The following is a 24,706-nucleotide window of genomic DNA, read 5'->3' as shown; positions in this document are numbered from 1 at the left end:
GCCTAGCCACAGGATAAGAGAAACAGGGTTCTCCTGTCACAGTGCTGGGGATCAAATCAACGCCTAGCCACAGGATAAGAGAAACAGGGTTCTCCTGTCACAGTGCTGGGGATCAAATCAACGCCTAGCCACAGGATAAGAGAAACAGGGTTCTCCTGTCACAGTGCTGGAGGTCAAAACAACACCTAGCCACAGGATAAGAGAAACAGGGTTCTCCTGTCACAGTGCTGGGGATCAAATCAACGCCTAGCCACAGGATAAGAGAAACAGGGTTCTCCTGTCACAGTGCTGGGGATCAAATCAACGCCTAGCCACAGGATAAGAGAAACAGGGTTCTCCTGTCACAGTGCTGGGGATCAAAACAACGCCTAGCCACAGGATAAGAGAAACAGGGTTCTCCTGTCACAGTGCTGGAGGTCAAATCAACGCCTAGCCACAGGATAAGAGAAACAGGGTTCTCCTGTCACAGTGCTGGGGATCAAATCAACGCCTAGCCACAGGATAAGAGAAACAGGGTTCTCCTGTCACAGTGCTGGGGATCAAATCAACGCCTAGCCACAGGATAAGAGAAACAGGGTTCTCCTGTCACAGTGCTGGGGATCAAATCAACGCCTAGCCACAGGATAAGAGAAACAGGGTTCTCCTGTCACAGTGCTGGAGGTCAAATCAACGCCTAGCCACAGGATAAGAGAAACAGGGTTCTCCTGTCACAGTGCTGGGGATCAAATCAACGCCTAGCCACAGGATAAGAGAAACAGGGTTCTCCTGTCACAGTGCTGGGGATCAAATCAACGCCTAGCCACAGGATAAGAGAAACAGGGTTCTCCTGTCACAGTGCTGGAGGTCAAAACAACGCCTAGCCACAGGATAAGAGAAACAGGGTTCTCCTGTCACAGTGCTGGAGGTCAAATCAACACCTAGCCACAGGATAAGAGAAACAGGGTTCTCCTGTCACAGTGCTGGAGGTCAAAACAACACCTAGCCACAGGATAAGAGAAAGTCTGTGACAATGACGATGACGCAAGCATTCTCTCCTGAATCTCAGCGTCCGGACAGTGTTGACCACAGTACCGTGCTTCTGGAATGATGAAGAGCTGAATCTCAGCGGTTCTGCCTCCATCAAGTGCCTGCCTTCCTCATCAAGAGGAAGAGCAGGGTTACCCTTACCAGCCTCCAGAGACCAAACCATCCACAAGGCTGGTGGAGGGGTAGACTAGAGGAATACAACAGTGGATTACTGTACATCTCAATATGTTAGCCTATTGTTCACACCATCAAATCACCAGTCAAACACAAATATTATTTCAAGGCATTATGATGGCCAAGATAACAGCCCTCACTGCTAGCTCTGGTCCATGACTAGAGGGTTTAATCAGACCAGGCCAGACCACTGCTAGCTCTGGTCCATGACTAGAGGGTGTAACCAGACCAGACCACTGCTAGCTCTGGTCCATGACTAGAGGGTTTAATCAGACCAGACCACTGCTAGCTCTGGTCCATGACTAGAGGGTTTAATCAGACCAGGCCACTGCTAGCTCTGGTCCATGACTAGAGGGTTTAATCAGACCAGACCACTGCTAGCTCTGGTCCATGACTAGAGGGTTTAATCAGACCAGGCCACTGCTAGCTCTGGTCCATGACTAGAGGGTTTAATCAGACCAGACCACTGCTAGCTCTGGTCCATGACTAGAGGGTTTAATCAGACCAGACCACTGCTAGCTCTGGTCCATGACTAGAGGGTTTAATCAGACCAGACCACTGCTAGCTCTGGTCCATGACTAGAGGGTTTAATCAGACCAGACCACTGCTAGCTCTGGTCCATGACTAGAGGGTTTAATCAGACCAGGCCAGACCACTGCTAGCTCTGGTCCATGACTAGAGGGTTTAATCAGACCAGGCCAGACCACTCCTAGCTCTGGTCCAGGGTGAACGTGCACTACGCCTTGGACCAGAGCTAACTGACTGCATGGGCCAGGTTTGCTGGTGGAATATTATTGTTTGTTACCAAGGTGCTGGTCTGCTATGGTAATCTATTTTGAGGTATAGGGTTTGACGCTGACAGCAACTGGACACTGTAGAGACACCAGCAGATTTCCAAAGTCAGGTTCATTTGATAACGGCATTGTTTGTGGTGGCTGGTGCTGGATTGGTTCATTGGTAATGGATGGTAATAAAACATACACATAGTTTGCAGTATTGAAAGCTGTCAGGGCATTTTGCACTATTATGAACATGCATCTTTCTGGTCATTTAATCGGGATAGCAGGTGGCCAAATGGCAACAAAAAAAACAGCATTGCTGCTTTGGTGAAAAAAATGTCTGTTAGGAATAGTAGGCTATCAATCAATAAGATATCAATTACGTTGTTTTTTAAAAATTCATGTTTATGTTAATGCCTAATCAAATGGTGGCCTGTTGATTTGATTGAACAGATCAAACAGAATGCTTTGGCATGCGCAGGCATACCTATCTTATCAACACGTCCATGAATACCAACACATTTACTCCCCACTGTTGAAATATATTTGATTGTTAATTTGATCCTTTAGCACCGCATTAAGTGTGGCTAATGTGTCCTATGTAGGCTAGTATAAAATAACTTACATGTATCTGTTATTGTCCGTTTCTCCTCAAGATCGTTGTATTCCATTTTTTCCATTCAAGCGATTGTCAGTCCCTTTCCAGTTGCAGTCATTCCTCAAATATATCGAAGGACAGGAGGGAAAAAAACTCTCTGTATACTCAGATCACCAACATGCTCTTCGTAAATCCAAGAGGGAACGGTAGGAGAATAAAATAATAGAACTAGACAGAAAAACGGGTGATAAAAATCACGATGACAAGTAGTCTATGTACGTCTCTATAATTTACTCTTGAACTACAGACCCTGTCACTGTCAGATCATATTGTATGACAAATGAATATCAACAGAGTTGACCAACGAAAAAGTCCGAGCTAGGCAGACTTAATCGTAGCAATAGGACTGCTTGTCGAAGATCTGTGCCGGTCAGCCGCCGCCTGCCTCTCTGATTGACTGGACCATCTATCTTACCGGGGGTAAGCACAACCCGGTGCACCTACTCATCAAAATCATTTAACCGACAAAATGTTACCAACTGTTAAACACGTCTCGATAATTGATTTACAGTTGCATTTTTGTATACTTGCAGTATATGGGTTTTTACGGGGGAAATGGGAGAATATATCGAGCTTGCATAACAATGATCCCCCTGTTAGAAATGGTTGCAGCCATCAGATATACACGCTGAACACTCAAAGCAACGTATCTATCCAAGGAGCCCACAGAAGTCTGCTATAGCCATAATAACAGTTTAGTGCAGCATTATAAACATGTCATTCATCAAAAGAGGGTTCTTAACATGATCTCTTGATTTCAGATAAGCTGACCGTTGCAGTTGGACCTGCATGTTTTCTCATTTGGGTTGCTCTTTATTTTTTATGTGAGGCAATCAATGGATGGAACGAATAGCCTGACGTGAATCATTTCTGTTTTAATTCATTCAGTCTGTAGTTTGACACTGTGACAAGGTCATTTATCCTGCAGGCAGAGGTTGGAGTTTGGTGTCTATTTTCCTAATAGGTAAGGCAGGGTGAGTGAGTTAGGCCTGGAACAGCCCTGTTACACAAAAACACAATACAAAGAGTGGAACTTCTACTGGATTCACTTACTTTTGCGACTATGTTTAGACCTACTAAAGCACTCTGAAGAATAGCCTATTATACATTTTTGGATGGGATGGAAAATTACAGTACATCACATGACCAAAGTAAGTAATCATCAGTATTGTAACACCATAAAACAATGGCCTACTTCAATGTCTCCATTATAGATTGTTAGTCCAATGATATTTGCCCTATATTCTGAAAACAATCTCCCCGTGTGGTTTGGTCCCTTGTGTAAAAACTATTAGTCTGTGTATGGAGGACTTAAAACAATTTTTTTGTTCCAACCACTTGCCCTTTTACAACGCTTTTAATTCAAAATGAGGTAAATTACAGATGTTTCAAGATAATCTTCATAAAGTATGTCTCTGTACATCCATGTCTCATACAGTAATATAATAAATAATACTATATGTCATTTACCAGAGGCTTTTATCCAAAGCGACTCAGTCGTGCATGCATACATTTTACGTAGAGTGGCCCCAGCATCATTGGTAGGATTTGTCTTATAAACTGTAAAGATTGATATTAACAACTGCCTGTTAGATGTACATGATGTATGGCAGTATTCTAGTGTAAAATCATAAACCAGTACACAGGATTGCTATTACTAATAGTATAGAGATTCACCTTCTCTTCGCCTTTGTAAAACATTCTGCATTTTGCATCAACACCATGCAGCAGTAGACTCTGCTAAACCCCTGCAGACTCGGAGAATAGGGACAGTTCATGTAACATGTCAGAGTGTTGAGGTGTTGAGACACAAATAAAAAATGCATGACCCACTTAGCGCAGTACAGCAATACAAATATTCCAGAAAGTGTTTACAAGCTTGAGAATCGGAACTAAGGGCAACATCTCAACAAACTATCATGGTCTAAGCGCACCAAGACAGTCGTGAAGAGGGCACAACAACACCTTTTCCCCCTCAGGAGACTGAAAAGATTTGGCATGGGTCCCCAGATCTTCAAAAAGTTCTACACCATCGAGAGCATCCCGACCGGTTACATCACCGTCTGGTATGGCAACTGGTCGGCATCTGACTGTAAGGCGCTTCAGAGGGTAGTGCGTACGGCCCAGTACATGACTGGGGCCAAGCTTCCTGCCGTCCAGGACCTATATACTCGGTGGTGTCAGAGGAAGGCCCAAAAAATTGTCAAAGACTCCAGTCACCCAAGTCATAAACTGTTCTCTCTGCTACTGCATGGCAAGCGGTACCGGAGCACCAAGTCTAGGTCCAAAAGGCTCCTTAACAGCTTCTACCCCCAAGCCATAAGACTGGTGAACAATTAATCAAACCCAACAATGCAGTAATCAATATCAATAATATAAATTAATTGTGTTCGGGGAGGATGTTGCTGATCCATCTACTGAGTACTAGCCATAGAAATATAATTACAAGAAAGGGCAAAGCCCATCAGACTGCAGCAATTTACTTTTGTAGTGATTACATGTCTATGGTACTGCCTCTCTCAAACCCATCAACAGCCTATCTTAAACCCAAGGCTAGCAGCACCGGCATCCATAATGGAATTGGTTTTATTAGTATGAATTAAACCACAGTGCCTGTGAGGGAGAAATACATGATTTAGTGGCGCAGTAATGAGCTTTTGAGAAGCAGCAAGGGCTAGAAGTAGGAGCTGGGGGAATGGTCAGTCAATCACCCACGCCCATCCAGGATGAGGTAGGACCAGGCTCGATTGTTAAATAGTCTCTCTCTCCCTTTCTCTCCCAATTCAATTCAAGGGGATTTATTGGCATGGGAAACACATGTTAACATTGCCAAAGCAAGTGAAGTAGATAATATACAAAAGGGAAAATAAATAAACATAAATATGGATTGTATTTACAATGCTGTTTGTTCTTCACTGGTTGCACTTTTGTTGTGGCAACAGGTCACACATCTTGCTGCTGTGATGGCACACTGTGGTATTTCACCCAGTAGATAAGGGAGTTTATCAAAATCGAGTTTGTTTTCAAATTCTTTGTGGATCTGTGTAATCTGAGGGAAATATGTGTCTCTAATATGGTCATACATTTGGCAGGAGGTTAGGAAGTGCAGCTCAGTTTCCACCTCATTTTGTGGGCAGTGTGCACATAGCCTGTCTTCTCTTGAGAGCCAGGTCTGCCTACGGCGGCCTTTCTCAATAGCAAGGCTATGCTCACTGAGTCTGTACATAGTCAAAGCTTTCCTTAAGTTTGGTTCAGTCACAGTGGTCAGATATTCTGCCACTGTGTACTCTCTGTTTAGGGCCAAAAAGCATTCTAGTTTGCTCTGTTTTTGTCAAGACTTCCGCCGAAGTTGTACCCTCTCCTTGTTCGGGGGGTGTTTGGCGGTCGATGTCACCGACCTTCTAGCCATCACTGATCCATTTTTCATTTTCCATTGGTTTTGTGTTGTCTTCCATCACACCTGGTTCCAATCCCATCAATTACATGTTGTGTATTTAAACCTCTGTTTCCCCTCATGTCCTTGTCGGTGATTGTTTATTGTAAGTGTTTGTGTATGTCTGTACTGGTGTGCGTCGGGTTATGTTACCCATTGATTTTTATTATTATGTTTTCCGGTGGGTTTTTTGTAAATAAACTGCGCCGTTGGAAACAGTTATTTCTCTCCTGCGTCTGACTTCTCTGCCGCCAGTTAAACACCCTCACAGTTTTTAAAAAATTCTTTCCAATGTGTCAAGTAATTATCTTTTTGTTTTCTCATGATTTGGTTTGGGTCTAATTGTGTTACTATCCTGGGGCTCTGTGGAGTCTGTTTGTGAACAGGGCCCCAGTACCAGAATCTTCTCCAAGTTCATCTCTCTGTAGGTGATGGCTTTGTTATGGAATGTTTGGGAATTGCTTCCTTTTAGGTGGTTGTAGAATTTAACATCTCTTTTCTGGATTATGATAATTAGAGGGTATCAGCCTAATTCTGCTCTGCATGCATTATTTGGTGTCTTTCTCTTTCTCTCTCTGTCTCTATCTCTCTCTCATACACTACAAGGCACTTATACATATGTACGGCTAGTTAAAACATTATGCGGCCGTGTTTTCAGGTTAATTAATACATTCCATAATTTCCTTCATTCTTCTCTTATTTATTGCTCCCTGAAAGTTCCTGTTTGAGAATACTGTATATTCATAGAATACTGTATATTCAACAATGCAGTGCATTAAACCACGCTCCAATTCATGTTTGTGCTGTCTTCAGTATGAAAATAGAATTGATAAGTCATGATTCCTGAGGACTTGTGTCCCCTGCTGATACAAACAGCCATTACGTAGCCAAATCTTCCTCAAATCATCCCATTTATGTTTTAACAGCTATACAAAAGGAAGATGGATACATGAATGGGTTCTTTGTTGAGCTGATGATGATTTTAAGACACTGACGACGATGTTAAGTCACTGAGGATGATGTTACGTCACTGATGACCATGTTAAGCCGCTGATGACCATGTTAAGCCGCTAATGACCGTGTTAAGACACTTATGACCATGTTAAGACACTTATGACCATGTTAAGACACTTATGACCATGTTAAGACACTGATGACCATTTTAAGTCTCTGATGACCATGTTAAGACACTTATGACCATGTTAACCCACTAATGACCGTGTTAAGTCACTGATGACCATGTTAAGTCACTGTTGACAGTGTTAAGTCACTGATGACCATTCTAATACACTGATGACGATGTTAACCCACTAATGACCGTGTTAAGTCACTGATGACCATGTTAAGTCACTGTTGATGGTGTTAAGTCACTGATGACCATTCTAATACACTGATGACGATGTTAACCCACTAATGACCGTGTTAAGACACTGATGACCATGTTAAGACACTGATGACCATGTTAAGACACTGATGACCATGTTAAGTCATTGATGACGATTTTGAGTCAATGATGACAATGTTAGGTCACAGATGACCATGTTAAGTCATTGATGACCATGTTAAGTCACTGATGACAATGAAAGAATAACCATCCTACATGTAGGTTCCGCTTGTGCTGAATCTCCATCCACTCATCTATCCCTCCAGTCGTCCACCTATCCATCATTTATCCCATCCATCCATCCACCCATCCATCCATCCAGGCTATTGCACATTCATAATTAAAGCACAGCTACCAAACTCAACCAATCAAAGCCTCTCACAATCCCATCAGGAGGCAAATCACAATTAACAATAAAACAGAGGTTGTAATTTTGTTAACCACATCAAAGCACTCTGAGATGGAATAAAATCATGTCTCCACGCTCCAGTAAGTATCTCTGGCACTTCTGAAACGTCTTATGCAAATCGCTATGAAATAATAGCACCATATTGTGCCCGTAATCCACTGATGTACTGCCAAGTCACAGATATAAGATTAGGTTGACGCAATTAGCTCTACCATGAATATGACTGAAGATGCCCTCAGCCACCCCATCACATTAGCACCATTCTGTGGATACTCCAAAATGATGAATCCCACAATACATCTCTCGTTCCTTTTGTTTTAGCTGATAACTATCAGTAACTTCAGAGCCAAATCTAATTAAAGTGATGAATTAAGGGGTTATTGCTCTTTTTATTTTATAAAACCTCGTAAATGTACTTTCCTTCGTTTCAAGAAAGAACGGTTATTGGCTCATGCTGAATATGTATCATGCCTGTCAGTGCTCTCATGTTTATTTATTTATGTTTATTTATTTATTGGCTAAGAAGTATCACAAAAGAGAGTGAGATTACAGATATCGGCGTTAAATTGTAATTAGGTTTAGGGTCAGTAAGGTGTCTCACTGCACACCTACTTACCATACAGTACCAGTACATGCGGATAGATCTCACAAGAATACGCAGACATTCCCAAATGCACACAAGCACAACAAAAGGCTGTCTCAGCAAGGGCCCCTTTGAATGAACATGCTTATACTTGCCCAATTTGACTACAAGCTATAATGGAGCTCAGACAGCTCCGATAAAGCCAGAGGTATGTGTTCCAGTGTCTCCCTTTGGCACTTCAACTATAACACTAGTGGCTTCAGACAACAGCAGTTGGTTCAATAGTTTAAATGTCAGGAAATAAATCCACCGGGGGCAGCTGAAATCAAGGTCAGTCAGAGTAGGTAATGCCTCCTCTCTTGAGACCCCCAGACCTCAAAGCTTCCTAAAGGTCTAAAACCTACTCTCCAAGTTTTTATTTTACAAGATTAATTTGTTTTCCTAAAAGTTTTTCAGACCAGTGGAAGACGAGAGGAGTAACAAAAGCAGGGAGCTCAGACAAAAGCCTTGTTTTGGGAGTGAAAGTCATAAACTGTGGTTTGGTTTTACAGGGAGTGTTTTACGTGGACTGAATATTGAATTGTCTGAATATACAGCATCTGCAGCTGTTCTCCACAGTCTCACCCCTTCATACAGACCCCCTACCAGTGTCTCACCCCTAATACAGACCCCCTCCCCAGTGTCCCACCTCTTATACAGACCCCCTCCCCAGTGTCTCACCTCTTATACAGACCCCCTACCAGTGTCTCACTCCTAATACAGACCCCCTCCCCAGTGTCTCACCTCTTATACAGACCCCCTCCCCAGTGTCTCACCTCTTATACAGACCCCCTCCCCAGTGTCTCACTCCTAATACAGACCCCCTCCCCAGTGTCCCACCTCTTATACAGACCCCCTCCCAGTGTCTCACTCCTAATACAGACCCCCTCCCCAGTGTCCCACCTCTTATACAGACCCCCTCACCAGTGTCTCACCTCCTAATACAGACCCCCTCCCCAGTGTCCCACCTCTTATACAGACCCCCTCCCCAGTGTCCCACCTCTTATACAGACCCCCTCCCCAGTGTCTCACCTCTTATACAGACCCCCTCCCCAGTGTCCCACCTCTTATACAGACCCCCCCCCGTGCCACCCCGACCCCCTCCCCGTGTCTCACCTCTTATACAGACCCCCTCCCCAGTGTCTCACTCCTAATACAGACCCCCTCCCCAGTGTCCCACCTCTTATACAGACCCCCTCCCCAGTGTCTCACCTCTTATACAGACCCCCTCCCAGTGTCCACCCTATACAGACCCCCTCCCCAGTGTCCCACCTCTTATACAGACCCCCTCCCCAGTGTCTCACCTCTTATACAGACCCCCTCCCCAGTGTCTCACCTCTTATACAGACCCCCTCCCCAGTGTCTCACCTCTTATACAGACCCCCTAACCAGTGTCTCACCTCTTATACAGACCCCCTCCCCAGTGTCTCACCTCTTATACAGACCCCCTCCCCAGTGTCTCACCTCTTATACAGACCCCCTCCCCAGTGTCCCACCTCTTATACAGACCCCCTCCCCAGTGTCTCACCTCTTATACAGACCCCCTCCCCAATGTCTCACCCCTAATACAGACCGCCTAACCAGTGTCTCACCCCTAATACAGACCTCGTCCCCAGTGTCCCACCCTTTGTACAGACCCCCTCCCCAGTGTCCCACCCTTTGTACAGACCCCCTCCCCAGTGTCCCACCCTTTGTACAGACCCCCTCCCCAGTGTCCCACCCTTTGTACAGACCCCCTCCCCAGTGTCCCACCCCTCAGCACGTCCCTAACAGTTGCTTTGGCTATGTGGTCTCGTGTGCCCAGCTGTTACTGGGGCGTACCGCTGACAGCACGAGGCCTAGCAGTTGTCAAGGACTACTGTACTATTACTGTGAATCCTCTCTACATTACTGGACAAAAAACCTGTGTTTCTTCTTAAGGATATATGGAAATACAATTACTGAATATATGGCTGCATCAAGTGAGTTGTATTTTTGTCTTTAGTCACAGTAAAACACATGCATACATGTAATGCATATAAAACCATTGTACCGAACCTTCCTCACATGCAGACCGAGAAACAAGCTCCCATACCAAGCCACTCAACCGCAATAACATTTTACACGAAGTACACTGATAAATATGCTGTGTTGTGTGAAATATAAGTGTTGTGTGAACACGTGCAAAAAGACCCATAGAAAAGCAATGTGAGTGTCTTCGGGTGCTTCATGTAGGAATCCAGTTCTTGGAGTGATTGTATAAGAAAGACCACTTTGATAACATGTCTGGTTCATAGAAAACCAATGAACAGAAAAGACATGAAGTTCAATCAATATCCTCTTTACTGAGATGTAAGTTAAACATTAGAATATCAATAATAATAGTCAAAACATTGTATAAAACACAAATGTATTATGCTCATACGATATTATTGGTTACAAGCGGATAGGAAAAGTGTCCGTTCTAACTGTGTGGCTTGGTCTGCATCCCAAATAGCACCCTATTCCCTATATAGCGCACTACTTTTGACCACAGCCCTATGGACCCTGGTAAAAAAAAGTAGTGTGCTACATAGGGAATAGGGTGCCATTTAGGACACAATCTAGGAGGATCAATGATGCAGTACCTGGACCTGGAATTCCCTGGCTTCACATGTCCTGGGTCCATCGACTTGTCCCAGAAGCAAACACAGCACTGGACATGAAGTGCTTGGCCGGGCCCCCGTACTTCACTACATCATCCTGCCCAGGGTCAGGCCTGTCTCCTCCTTGGACAGGGGTTAAAAGGCATGGAAAACCATTTAAGACCAGAGAGGTGTTGTCATAGAAACTATTGCTAGTCCTGGATCCGTATTCATAAAGCAAAGTAGGAGTACTGACCTAAGGTCAGGTCCCCCCCCCTGTCCATGCAATCTTATTCATTCTGATCTAAATGAAAAACTGATTCTAGATCAGCCCTCACCCTTATCAGATGTATGGTTTGAATAGCCTTGAATACTGTACATTCAGTGCTTTCGGAAAGTATTCAGACCCCTTGACTTTTTCCAAATGTTACGTTACAGACTTATTCTAAAATTGATTAAATAAATGTTTTTCCTCATCACTCTACACCCAATACCTCATAATGACAAAGTGAAAACAGGTTTATAGAATAGTTTTTTTGTTGGCAAATGGCTAAGGTGTATGTAAATTTGTATATACAGTTGAAGTCGGAAGTTTAAATACACCTTAGCCAAATGCATTTAAACTCAGTTTTTCACAATTCCTGACATTTAATCCTAGTAAAAATTCCCTGTTTTAGGTCAGTTAGGATCACCACTTTATTTTAAGAATGTGAAATGTGAGAATAATTGTAGAGAGAATGATTTAGTTCAGCTTTTATTTCTTTCATCACATTCCCAGTGGGTCAGAAGTTTACATACACTCAATTAGCATTGCCTATAAATTGTTAAACTTGGGTCAAACGTTTCGGGTAGCCTTCCACAAGCTTCCCACAATAAGTTGGGTGAATTTTGGCCCATTCCTCCTGACAGAGCTGGTGTAACTGAGTCAGGTTTGTAGGCCTCCTTGCTCGCACACACTTTTTCAGTTCTGCCCACACATTTTCTATGGGATTGAGGTCAGGGCTTTGTGATGGCCACTCCAATACCTTGACTTTGTTGTCCTTAAGCCATTTTGCCACAACTTTGGAAGTATGCTTGGGGTCATTGTCCATTTGGAAGACCCATTTGCAACCAAGCTTTTACTTCCTGACTGATGTCTTGAGATGTTTCTTCAATATATCCACCAAATCTTTCTTCCTCATGATGCCATCTATTTTGTTAAGTACACCAGTCCCTCCTGCAGCAAAGCACCCACACAACAGGATGCTGCCACCCCGTGCTTCACGGTTGGGATTTTGTTCTTCGGCTTGCAAGCATCCCCCTCTTTCCTCCAAACATAACGATGGTCATTATGGCCAAATAGTTGTATTTTTGTTTCACCAGACCAGAGGACATTTCTCCAAAAAATACAATCAAGCAGTTGCAAACCGTAGTCTGGCTTTTTTATGGCGGTTTTGGAGTAGTGGCTGCTTCCTTCCTTCCTTCCTTCCTTCCTTCCTTCCTTCCTTCCTTCCTTCCTTCCTTCCTTCCTTCCTTCCTTCCTTCCTTCCTTCCTTCCTTCCTTCCTTCCTTCCTTTCAGGTTATGTCGATATAGGACTCGTTTTACTGTGGCTATAGATACTTTTGTACCGGTTTCCTCCAGCAACTTCACAAGGTCTTTTGCTGTTGTTCTGGGATTGATTTGCACTTTTCACACCAAAGTACGTTCATCTCTAGGAGACAGAATGCGTCTCCTTCCTGAGCAGTACGACGGCTGCGTGGTCCCATGGTGTTTATACATACGTACTATTGTTTGTACAGATGAACGTGGTACCTTCAGGCATTTGGAAATTGCTCCCAAGGATGAACCAGACTTGTGGAGGTATACAATTTTTTTTCTGAGGTCTTGGCTGATTTCTTTTGATTTTCCCATGATGTCAAGCAAAGAGGCCTGAGTTTGAAGGTAGGTCTTGAAATACTTCAACAAATACACTTCCAATTGACTCAAATTATGTAAATTAGCCTATAAGAAGCTTCTAAAGCCATGACATAATTTTCTGGAATTTTCCAAGCTGTTTAAAGGCACAGTCAACTTAGTGTATGTAAACTTCTGACCCACTGGAATTGTGATACAGTGAATTATAAGTGAAATAATCTGTCTGTAAACAATTGTTGGAAATATTACTTGTGTCATGCACAAAGTCAATGTCCTAACCGACTTGCCAAAACTATAGTTTGTTAACAAGACATTTGTGGAGTGGTTGAAAAATGAGTTTTAATGACTCCAACCTAAGTGTATGTAAACTTCCTACTTCAACTGTATATATATATATATATATGGGGGATACAACCATCCCAGCTCTGCAGATTTTGCTGCGAAGAGACAGAATCATTAGATCATTTGTTTTGGTACCAGCCATATATAGCTTGTTTTTGGTCACAGGTTCATGAATGGATGAAAGATTGTAACATTTACTTGGAGCTAACTCTGCAGATAGCACTGCTGGTAGATTTAAAAAGTCATAGTCAATCCATTAATAATATATTAATACTGTTAGCAAAAATGTGTATCTTTCTTTTACAATCTGTAGAAACTATGAGAATAGAAAGGTTCAGAATTTTTGTAAAACATCGCAGCACAGTTGAAAATATATGGCAAATATAAATCAAAACTGGATGGTGTTATGAGATGTTTTATTTTTTTATTTAACCTTTATTTAACTAGGCAAGTCAGTTAAGAACAAATTCTTATATACAATGACGTCTACCAATGACGTCTTATATACAATGACGTGTTAACTGCCTTGTTCAGGGGGAGAACGACAGATTTTTACCTTGTCAGCTCGGGGATTTGATCCAGCAACCTTTCGGTTACTGGCCCAATGAACCACTAGGCTATCTGCCGCCCCAGAGATAGATGGGAGGGGTTGAGTGGAGCTGAAGGGTGGGACTAAAAATAACAAGATAACTAATGTAAAATATACTGTGTCCCTAAAATGTATATTGTAGGTATAAGCTGGAAGTAGAAGCCTAAGTGTTGTTGTCCATTAGTTTAATCCAATTAAGGGAGGGGTGGTAGGGTTAGGGGAAAATAATAGATAATCATATATATATATTTACAAAAAACATATATGAGGATTGGAAATAATGCGGACAATTACATAGATGGAAGCCACAATATATCTGCAATATTAAAGCTGATCTACTCCGTAAAAAAAATTAAAAAATAAAAAATAAAGATGGAGGTCGTGATTAGGGTAGCTTTAACATGTCTGACCTGGGATGCAAAGCCTCCTGTTCCTTTCTTTGAGGACGGGCTGCTGATTTCAGCAGGCCTTTGAGAAATATGTGCCTGGCCCTGGGTTTTCATTCTGAAAACTAAATGTAAAAATCACATCTTACTTTCACAATTCATTGGTTGGTTCATGTATTAATTAGCTGGAGGGTAGATTGACTTATTGGTTGACATATCTACCTGACTGTCTTCTGAAAATAACCTCTTCCCTTCTTATCGACCTCATTGATGATCACCAGTGTTTGGTATTTGGTGGGTATTGATGAAATGTATTCTAGATGTTTGCCGCCTAGATTAATGTAAAAAGCGATAGCAGAAGTCTGAGCATCATTTAGATTTACAAGGGATGCAAGGTAAAAAAAGGACACTTACTGTCATTCTCTGTGTATTTTTTCCCATCATTTAGCTAAGAGACTTTCAACACAACTGGAGGGACAGGTGCCTGACATGTATTGCATCGCCTGACAATCCCCAGCTGTGCTCTGGACACCAGTTCACACCATGTGAACTGATTGCCCCCCATCTATCTTCAGAGCTCGTGCTGCTAGGTGACCTAAACTGGGACATGCTTAACACCCCAGCCATCCTACAATCTAAGCTTGATGCCCTCAATCTCACACAAATTATCAATGAACCTACCAGGTACCACCCCAAAGCCATAAACATGGGCACCCTCATAGATATCATCCTAACCAACTTGCCCTCTAAATACACCTCTGCTGTTTTCAACCAAGATCTCAGCGATCACTGCCTCATTGCCTGCACCCGTAATGGGTCAGCGGTCAAACGACCTCCACTCATCACTGTCAAACGCTCCCTGAAACACTTCAGCGAGCAGACCTTTCTAATCGACCTGGCCCGGATATCCTGGAAGGATATTGACCTCATCCCTTCAGTAGAGGATGCCTGGTTATTTTTTTTAAATGCCTTCCTCACCATCTTAAATAAGCATGCCCCATTCAAGAAATTTAGAACCAGGAACAGATATAGCCCTTGGTTCTCTCCAGACCTGACTGCCCTTAACCAACACAAAATCATCCTGTGGCGTTCTGCATTAGCATCGAACAGCCCCCGTGATATGCAACTTTTCAGGGAAGTTAGAAACCAATATACACAGGCAGTTACAAAAGCCAAGGCTAGCTTTTTCAAGCAGAAATTTGCTTCCTGCAACACAAACTCAAAAAAGTTCTGGGACACTGTAAAGTCCATGGAGAATAAGAGCACCTCCTCCCAGCTGCCCACTGCACTGAGGATAGGAAACTGTCACCACCGATAAATCCAGTATAACTGAGATTTTCAATAAGCATTTTTCTACGGCTGGCCATGCTTTCCACCTGGCTACCCCTACTGCAGTCAACAGCACTGCACCCCCCACAGCTACTTGCCCAAGCCTTCCCCATTTCTCCTTCTCCCAAATCCAGTCAGCTGATGTTCTGAAAGAGCTGCAAAATCTGGACCCCTACAAATCAGCCAGGCTAGACAATCTGGACCCTTTCTTTCAAAAATTATTTGCCGAAATTGTTGCAAGCCCTATTACTAGCCTGTTCAACCTCTCTTTCGTGTCGTCTGAGATTCCCAAAGATTGGAAAGCAGCTGCGGTCATCCCCCTCTTCAAAGGGGGGAACACTCTTGACCCAAACTGCTACAGACCTATATCTATCCTACCCTGCCTCTCTAAAGTCTTCGAAAGCCAAGTCAACAAACAGATAACCAACCATTTCGAATCCCACCGTACCTTCACCGCTATGCAATCTGGTTTCAGAGCTGATCATGGGTACACCTCAGCCACACTCAAGGTCCTAAATGATATCTTAACCGCCATCGATAAGAAACAATACTGTGCAGCCGTATTCATTGACCTGGCCAAGGCTTTCGACTCTGTCAATCACCACATTCTCATCGGCAGACTCAACAGCCTTGGTTTCTCAAATGATTGCCTTGCCTGGTTCACCAACTACTTCTCTAATAGAGTTCAGTGTGTCAAATCGGAGGGCCTGTTGTCCGGGCCTCTGGCAGTCTCTATGGGGGTGCCACAGGGTTCAATTCTTGGGCCAACTCTTTTCTCTGTATACATCAATGATGTCACTCTTGCTGCTGGTGAGTCTCTGATCCACCTCTACGCAGACGACACCATTCTGTATACTTCTGGCCCTTCTTTGGACACTGTGTTAACTACCCTCCAGACGAGCTTCAATGCCATACAACTCTCCTTCCGTGGCCTCCAACTGCTCTTAAATACAAGTAAAACTAAATGCATGCTATTCAACCGATCGCTGCCTGCACCTGCCCGCCCATCCCGCATCACTACTCTGGACAGTTCTGACTTAGAATATGTGGACAACTACAAATACCTAGGTGTCTGGTTAGACTGTAAACTCTCCTTCCAGACTCACATCAAACATCTCCAATCCAAAGTTAAATCTAGAATTGGCTTCCTATTTCGCAACAAAGCATCTTTCACTCATGCTGCCAAACATACCCTCGTAAAACTGACCATCCTACCGATCCCCGACTTCGGCGATGTCATTTACAAAATAGCCTCCATACCCTACTCAATAAATTGGATGCAGTCTATCACAGTGCCATCCGTTTTGTTACCAAAGCCCCATATACTACCCACCACTGCGACCTGTACGCTCTCGTTGGCTGGCCCTTGCTTCATACTCGTCACCAATCCCACTGGCTCCAGGTCACCTACAAGACCCTGCTAGGTAAAGTTCCCCCTTATCTCAGCTCACTGGTCACCATAGCAGCATCCACTTGTAGCACGCACTCCAGCAGGTATATCTCTCTGGTCACCCCCAAAGCCAATTCCTCCTTCGGCCGCCTCTCCTTCCAGTTCTCTGCTGCCAATGACTGGAACAAACTACAAAAATCTCTAAAACTGGAAACACTTATCTCCCTCACTAGCTTTAAGCACCAGCTGTCAGAGCAGCTCACAGATCACTGCACCTGTACATAGCCCATCTATAATTTAGCCCAAACAACTACCTCTTCCGTACTGTATTTATTTATTTATTTATTTATTTTGCTCCTTTGCACCCCATTATTTATATTTCTACTTTGCACTTTCTTCCACTGCAAATCTACCATTCCAGTGTTTTACTTGCTATATTGTATTTACTTTGTCACCATGGCCTTTTTTGCCTTTACCTCCCTTATCTCACCTCACTTGCTCACTTTGTATATAGACTTATTTTTCTACTGTATTATTGACTGTATGTTTGTTTTACTCCATGTGTAACTCTGTGTTGTTGTATGTGTCAAACTGCTTGCTTTATCTTGGCCAGGTCACAATTGTAAATGAGAACTTGCTCTCAACTTGCCTACCTGATTAAATAATGGTGAAATAAATACATTAAAAAAAAATCTGTTTAGAAGGGAGGAGAGTTTGTAATGTCACCAGTGCTTGACTTGAACTGAAATAGGTACCTGTAATCATTTTGGGTGCCGGTACTGTTCATATTTATGTTCAGGAGCTTGAACTTCACAATACTTTTGTTGCTAATATTTTGATAAGAAATACAGGGGCTCAAGCAGTAGAACATGTGAGGTGCTGGTACCCAACTCAAGCAATGACTTCAACACCCTCATGCTGACTAAGTAGCAATTTGAATAGTAAATGTAGTCCGACTACGTTTACCAAATTCGCAAAGTAATCCTAGGATGCAACAAATTCATTCATACCACACTGCAAAGTTACTGTAGCCAGAAACAAACTTCCGAGTGTGGATACAACGTTTCCGCATTTGATCTGTTTCCATGACAACGAGTACTCGGTGAGAGCAGAGCGGCAGGAGAAGAAAAGGCATTTGGCTCGTTGCAAGACAAGCAAACGTACCAGTCATCTAGCGCCCACGTGTGGTGAAAATCCTTTCTTACCTATTTTACCTCGTTGAAGACGCGCAACTGTTTTGTTTTTCGGAGATTCATCATGGCGATGCATACGAAGGCGACACCGCCGCAAATTCCCGACACACGTCGAGAACTGTCGGAACTGGTCAAGAGGAAACAAGAACTTGCGGTAAGTTTATTAGCTGCTGTAGCTAGCTACGTTTCCGTATGAGTAAATATTTTGCTACATGCGTATTTGCTGCATCTTATGTTTAAGTTGCAAGGTAGCTTGCTAGTTAACTAGGCCGTGCTAGCTAACCTAGCTTAGCTACTACGACTAGGCCTCGGCTCTCTACTGCCGGTAAATATTTGTTTCTCGCTGATAAGATACGTTAGCTAACGTTACCACACAAATGAAACATTATAAAATGTAACTTAGTATGTGCTTTTATTCATCGTCATACATCCATATGTATTGCATTTTTACTAGATATATCAATGTTTATGTACAATGTCGCGTCGTTGGAGTTAGGTAGTAACTTTCTTTGCCCACAAGGTGCAGTCAAACCCTACTATGTTAATGCCCACATCACCATGGGCATGGCTGTGGTACTGTCTCTGGCTATATAGTAATTACACTTTGTCAGCGTCATACATTTGAAATGCAGTCTAATGCCTTTTACATACTTTCCACAGGAGACATTGGTGAACTTGGAAAGACAGATCTATGCATTTGAGGGCAGCTACTTGGAAGACACCCAGATGTATGGGAATATCATTAGAGGATGGGACAGATACCTCACCAACCAAAAGTAAGCAAGACATGGACCATGGCTACTCAGATATAAAGTGTTGATATTGAATCATCTTGCCTCTGTTTATGATCTATTTACTCTGTTTTGTATTGTTCTGTCAGAAATTCTAACAGCAAGACAGACAGAAGAAACAGAAAGTTCAAGGAGGCAGAGCGTCTGTTCAGCAAGTCTTCAGTCACTTCTGTAGCAGTGAGTGCTTCACTCTATTTTCTGCCTGTCCTCAGTGTTTTCCTAGGCCATTTATGCTCTCATTATTTTCCTAGGAGGCCATCGGTCCTCTCAGTATTGTCCTAGGAGGCCATCGGTCCTCTCAGTATTGTCCTAGGAGGCCATCGGTCCTCTCAGTATTGTCCTAGGAGGCCCTCTGTCCTCTCAGTATTTTCCTAGGAGGCCATCGGTCCTCTCAGTATTGTCCTAGGAGGCCCTCTGTCCTCTCAGTATTGTCCTAGGAGGCCCTCGGTCCTCTCAGTATTGTCCTAGGAGGCCATCGGTCCTCTCAGTATTTTCCTAGGAGGCCATCGGTCCTCTCAGTATTTTCCTAGGAGGCCATCGGTCCTCTCAGTATTTTCCTAGGAGGCCCTCTGTCCTCTCAGTATTGTCCTAGGAGGCCCTCTGTCCTCTCAGTATTGTCCTAGGAGGCCCTCTGTCCTCTCAGTATTGTCCTAGGAGGCCCTCTGTCCTCTCAGTATTGTCCTAGGAGGCCATCGGTCCTCTCAGTATTGTCCTAGGAGGCCATCGGTCCTCTCAGTATTGTCCTAGGAGGCCATCGGTCCTCTCAGTATTGTCCTAGGAGGCCATCGGTCCTCTCAGTATTGTCCTAGGAGGCCATCGGTCCTCTCAGTATTGTCCTAGGAGGCCCTCTGTCCTCTCAGTATTGTCCTAGGAGGCCCTCTGTCCTCTCAGTATTGTCCTAGGAGGCCCTCTGTCCTCTCAGTATTGTCCTAGGAGGCCCTCTGTCCTCTCAGTATTTTCCTAGGATGCCATCGGTCCTCTCAGTATTGTCCTAGGAGGCCCTCTGTCCTCTCAGTATTGTCCTAGGAGGCCATCGGTCCTCTCAGTATTGTCCTAGGAGGCCCTCTGTCCTCTCAGTATTGTCCTAGGAGGCCCTCTGTCCTCTCAGTATTGTCCTAGGAGGCCATCGGTCCTCTCAGTATTGTCCTAGGAGGCCCTCTGTCCTCTCAGTATTGTCCTAGGAGGCCCTCTGTCCTCTCAGTATTGTCCTAGGAGGCCCTCTGTCCTCTCAGTATTGTCCTAGGAGGCCATCGGTCCTCTCAGTATTGTCCTAGGAGGCCCTCTGTCCTCTCAGTATTTTCCTAGGATGCCATCGGTCCTCTCAGTATTGTCCTAGGAGGCCATCGGTCCTCTCAGTATTGTCCTAGGAGGCCCTCTGTCCTCTCAGTATTTTCCTAGGATGCCATCGGTCCTCTCAGTATTGTCCTAGGAGGCCCTCTGTCCTCTCAGTATTGTCCTAGGAGGCCATCGGTCCTCTCAGTATTGTCCTAGGAGGCCATCGGTCCTCTCAGTATTGTCCTAGGAGGCCATCGGTCCTCTCAGTATTGTCCTAGGATGCCCTCTGTCCTCTCAGTATTGTCCTAGGAGGCCCTCTTTCCTCTCAGTATTGTCCTAGGAGGCCCTCTGTCCTCTCAGTATTGTCCTAGGATGCCCTCTGTCCTCTCAGTATTGTCCAAGGAGGCCCTCGGTCCTCTCAGTATTGTCCTAGGAGGCCCTCTGTCCTCTCAGTATTGTCCTAGGAGGCCCTCTGTCCTCTCAGTATTGTCCTAGGAGGCCATCGGTCCTCTCAGTATTGTCCTAGGAGGCCATCGGTCCTCTCAGTATTGTCCTAGGAGGCCCTCTGTCCTCTCAGTATTGTCCTAGGAGGCCATCTATGATTGTAATAGCGTGTAAATGCTGACCAACTTTTTGTCTTTGTTGAACAGGCTGTCTGTGCACTTGGCGGGATACCAGATCACATGAATGAAAAGCGTAAGTATATGGCTCAGCCATCTCAAATGGATAAACTTTTGTTTGCCACAGTGCTAACTGAATGTAGCCTACTGGTATGTGAGGGAGTTGAGCTCCAAGGTGGCATGTCGCTTTCCTGTTGCCTGGCCCTTCAGGTGAGCCCGGCAGTGGGACAGAGAGCGACACATCCCCAGACCTCCAGAACCAGGAGAACGAGCCCAGTCAGGAGGACACGGAGGACGCAGACGGGGCCTTGCAGGACCTCAAACCCCAGAAGGCTGCCTCGTCCTCCTCCGGAAGCCACCACGGGAGCCACAAGAAAAGGAAGAACAAAAACAGACACAGGTACTCGACCCTAAACGCAGTTGCTGGTCTAGACTAACTCCCAGGGCACGTTCAGCAGAACACAACGTTGTGGAACGTTCGGATAGAAATATGCATTGTAGAACAAACGTGCCTTTCTGACATGTAGAATATGGAATCAAAGTGGGTCTATTAACGTCATTTCTATCTGCAATCGTTGGCTACTGAACATGGCCCTGCTATCAAGTCTGAAATATGTGCAAGTGTATCTCTCTTGCGCGCAAGGTAACTTTCTTAAAAAGTTGTCTGGGAGGGTCAGATTGATTGGCTGTACTACTGTATAAACGTCAGTTTGATTGGCTGTACTACTGTATAAACATCAGGAGGGTCTGTTTGATTGGCTGTACTACTGTATAAACATCAGGAGGGTCTGTTTGATTGGCTGTACTACTGTATAAACATCAGGAGGGTCTGTTTGATTGGCTGTACTACTGTATAAACATCAGGAGGGTCTGTTTGATTGGCTGTACTACTGTATAAACATCAGGAGGGTCTGTTTGATTGGCTGTACTACTGTATAAACATCAGGAGGGTCTGTTTGATTGGCTGTACTACTGTATAAACATCAGGAGGGTCTGTTTGATTGGCTGTACTACTGTATAAACATCAGGAGGGTCTGTTTGATTGGCTGTACTACTGGTTTATAGCAAGTGGCTTAGTCTGTTTGTATTGGAGCTGGAATGTGAGGACTTTTCCAGCTGTATTAACTCATCACACCAGTTCCTAGCCACATTGTGTTATGTTGTATGTAGACTAATAAAACCACCATATATTTAGACAAAATCATCTCAATAACTTAAATGAAAAGACAAAATATTGTGTTAGCTAGTTCAATTATTAACAAGCCTGTATTTTCCAGATACAAAAGCATCCCTTTAGAGTGAGTCAGGCTGGTGTACTAATTACTACTGCTCTCTACTTCCCCTAATGCTGCCCCAGCCCTTCTGCCATGTTTCATTATGACTTTGAGTAAGTCTCAAATTTTACTTCCTGCTTCCTGTGGTGATACATCCAGCCCCCTGCCTGTGTCCCAAATGGCACCCTATTCCCTATATAGTGCACTGCCTTTGACCAGAGCTCTTTTGACCCATAGGGCTCTGGTCAAAGTAGTGCCCTATGTCAGGAATAGGGTTCCATTTAGGGGACTACCCCTGCCTTCTCTGACCACATCCTGACGTTCCCACTCTCTCTCTCCCTCAGCGCTCTATCTGCTTCTGTCACAGTTAATGCGGCATCATAGCAAATCTATCATTACTACATGTCCAAATCTTTGGTTCTATCCCAAATGGCATCCTATTCCCTATTTAGTGCACTACTTTTGACCAGGGCCCATATAGGAAATAGGGTGCCATTTTGGAGACGCACCCTTCATTTCTCAAATAATGCATTGAATCTAATAAAGTATTAGCCCCTAGCTTCTGTAGACTCAACGCTAAAATCTGTAGTGTTTTGAGTCATAGGGGCATAAACACTACTTCTTTAGAAGCACAGTTTATTTCTTGACCCTGGTTTCATTCCATAAAGGTCCCGTTCCCTTAATCCAGTTCTGAAAAAGTCTGCTCTTCCTGCCAAAATGAGATGGGAAGCTCACAGGTTGAGTAAAAACCCACCAGGCTTTCATATGCTTCTTTAGTTGTCTCCTTGTGTGTTGCTTGGTCTCTTAGCTTGAGTAACTGTTGTGGTGCTTGTTGTCTCCATGGTTACTCGTGTTGTATTTAGTGAAACCTGAAAGACCCGTCGTAACTCTTGCTTCTTTTGTTTTTAGATTCGACATGAAGGTGAACAAAAAACCAAGAGCGGTAAGCTATTGGAATGTTATGTTGTCTTGAGCTTCCAATTAAGCAATATGTGATTTTAGAACTATTTAAACTTCTGTTTTTAATTCTGTTGTTCCACAGGACTATTCAACTTGATGATGAATGGGGCTGTTAAGCACTTCAGACCAGAACTGGTCACACAGGAGAAGTCTACAGTGAAGTAGAGAGTCACTTCTCTGGGCTTTGTGAACTTTATATGCCTTATGTTAACTGACTTGGTTTCTGCTTTGTGTATACTGCATGAAATGTTGACCCTCCCACCTGCTCCTGGAAATATTTGTGTTTCATGATTTTCCTGCAGAAAAGTACAAGGTGTGTTATTGCATGTTACTCAATACCCAGCTGGGGTTATTGTATAGTGTGGAACATTCTATATTTATCATGTAACTTCACATTACTGCTCTTCTTGTGACAAAAATAATCATTCTTTTTTTGTCCTTGTGTAGTTTTGTAGCTCTAGAATATCCCAGCTTCTGTTTTTTTTAAATTTTATTTTGAGATTTGTTGAGCATAAAATTGTAATAAAACATTGAAATGATAAATATTACTATATATAGTTGTTTATGGTAAAAATCTAAATTTGTGAATGTCTAGCCCACCAGAAGCATTGAAAATGACTTGCTGTTAATCAAAATGTAATCTCCGTCTTTAGTCTGCACTCTTCAGTAATCATCTAGCAGGGAAATCAACAGGGAAGCTAGTTTATGACCAACATCTGTGTCTGACAGCATCTACTGCCTGGTTTCATTGTGGCTTCTTCATGACCCTTTTACCTGCCAATGTGCTCAGATGAGGCCCTCTCTCTAGTCCACCAGCTTATTGGCTGAGTCTCAAATGGCTCCCTATTCCATTTATAATGCACTACTGGTGACGTTTCAGTGAGATCATGGAAATAGTTTTTAGTACTGTGTTCACCTTCAAACAGCTTTATTCTGACTCCCCCAAGTACGATTAAAATAACTCTGTTTACACACAAAGATATGACGTCATTATGGCATTCCTATGGTGGCAGTTTCAGAGATTAGAGTTTGATTTTTGAACAGTGGCAGTTAAAGTGAACCAGGGGGCAACAGGATGACAACACATGACCCATGCCATGTTGGGGAGCAGTGAACTATATGTAGTTTAACTAGTCATTGAACTACATTTTACAGTAGTTTGGTGGTACTTGAACTAAATTCAAATCTTAGTAGTTCACTTTTGTTGTGTAGCTAACTACTAGAACTACACACTTTTGCAAAAGGAAAATCAAATATGGCTGAAGTAGGCAATCCTTTATTTTTCGGCATCATACCTGCCTAATTCTCACTTGAAACATTGTTTTTGTGTTTAAATTACACATTCTGTTAACATTTGACCCTAGTGTGATCTGTTCTTGGAATTTGTAGTCTGACATTTTAAGAATTAGATATCATACTTTTTCATGATGTAGTGAACTACTTTTTCAAAGCAACTTTAAGTAAACTACATTTTTCTTAAGGTTAGCTTTAGCGTAGCTTAATGTCTGCCAGTGAGATGTAAATGTTAGCTTGGAAATCTATATTTTAAGAGTAGCTTCTCCAACACTGGTCCC

At 43.5% G+C, this 24,706-nt stretch overlaps 2 protein-coding genes across 7 annotated transcripts in view; one reads left to right on the top strand and one right to left on the bottom strand.

Moving 5' to 3' along the window:
• LOC106589016 (uncharacterized) overlaps nt 1–3,015 on the bottom strand; it is a 94,480-nt gene extending 91,465 nt beyond the window's left edge. For 3 of the 5 annotated variants that reach the window (XM_014178647.3, XM_014178650.3, XM_014178649.3), the window contains exon 1: nt 2,605–3,015. In XM_014178647.3, the coding sequence (XP_014034122.3) occupies nt 2,605–2,659 (55 nt within the window). In that variant the 5' untranslated portion in view covers nt 2,660–3,015. The remainder of the gene's footprint in view (nt 1–2,604) is intronic. The other 2 variants (XM_014178648.3, XM_014178651.3) reach the window with 1 other exon arrangement.
• Nucleotides 3,016–18,095: 15,080 nt separating this feature from the next.
• LOC106589015 (chromatin modification-related protein MEAF6) lies at nt 18,096–23,680 on the top strand. Of its 2 annotated transcripts, XM_014178645.3 has the most exons (8): nt 18,096–18,366; nt 18,873–18,988; nt 19,093–19,180; nt 20,929–20,974; nt 21,109–21,298; nt 22,256–22,285; nt 23,082–23,115; nt 23,215–23,680. In XM_014178645.3, the coding sequence occupies exons 1-8, from the start codon at nt 18,277–18,279 to the stop codon at nt 23,227–23,229; spliced, it is 609 nt and encodes a 202-aa protein (XP_014034120.1). In that variant the 5' UTR covers nt 18,096–18,276; the 3' UTR covers nt 23,230–23,680. The 2 variants fall into 2 exon arrangements, with proteins under 2 accessions (XP_014034120.1, XP_014034121.1); XM_014178646.3 differs by lacking the exon at nt 22,256–22,285.
• Nucleotides 23,681–24,706: the final 1,026 nt, after the last annotated feature.

This window comes from Salmo salar, chromosome 27, assembly GCF_965601325.2.
Source record: "Salmo salar chromosome 27, fSalSal1, whole genome shotgun sequence".
In the NCBI taxonomy this organism is placed as follows: domain Eukaryota; kingdom Metazoa; phylum Chordata; class Actinopteri; order Salmoniformes; family Salmonidae; genus Salmo; species Salmo salar.
Note: the sequence above shows the minus strand (reverse complement) of the source record. Positions and strands in the feature narration are given on the sequence as shown.

Excerpts from the sequence above, each read along its gene's own strand:
- LOC106589015 (XM_014178645.3), top strand. The coding sequence starts at position 18,277 with ATGGCGATGCATACGAAGGCGACACCGCCGCAAATTCCCGACACACGT. Across the intron at positions 18,989-19,092 it reads AGATACCTCACCAACCAAAA|AAATTCTAACAGCAAGACAG; the intron begins GTAAGCAAGACA and ends TTGTTCTGTCAG. Across the intron at positions 20,975-21,108 it reads AGATCACATGAATGAAAAGC|GTGAGCCCGGCAGTGGGACA; the intron begins GTAAGTATATGG and ends CTGGCCCTTCAG.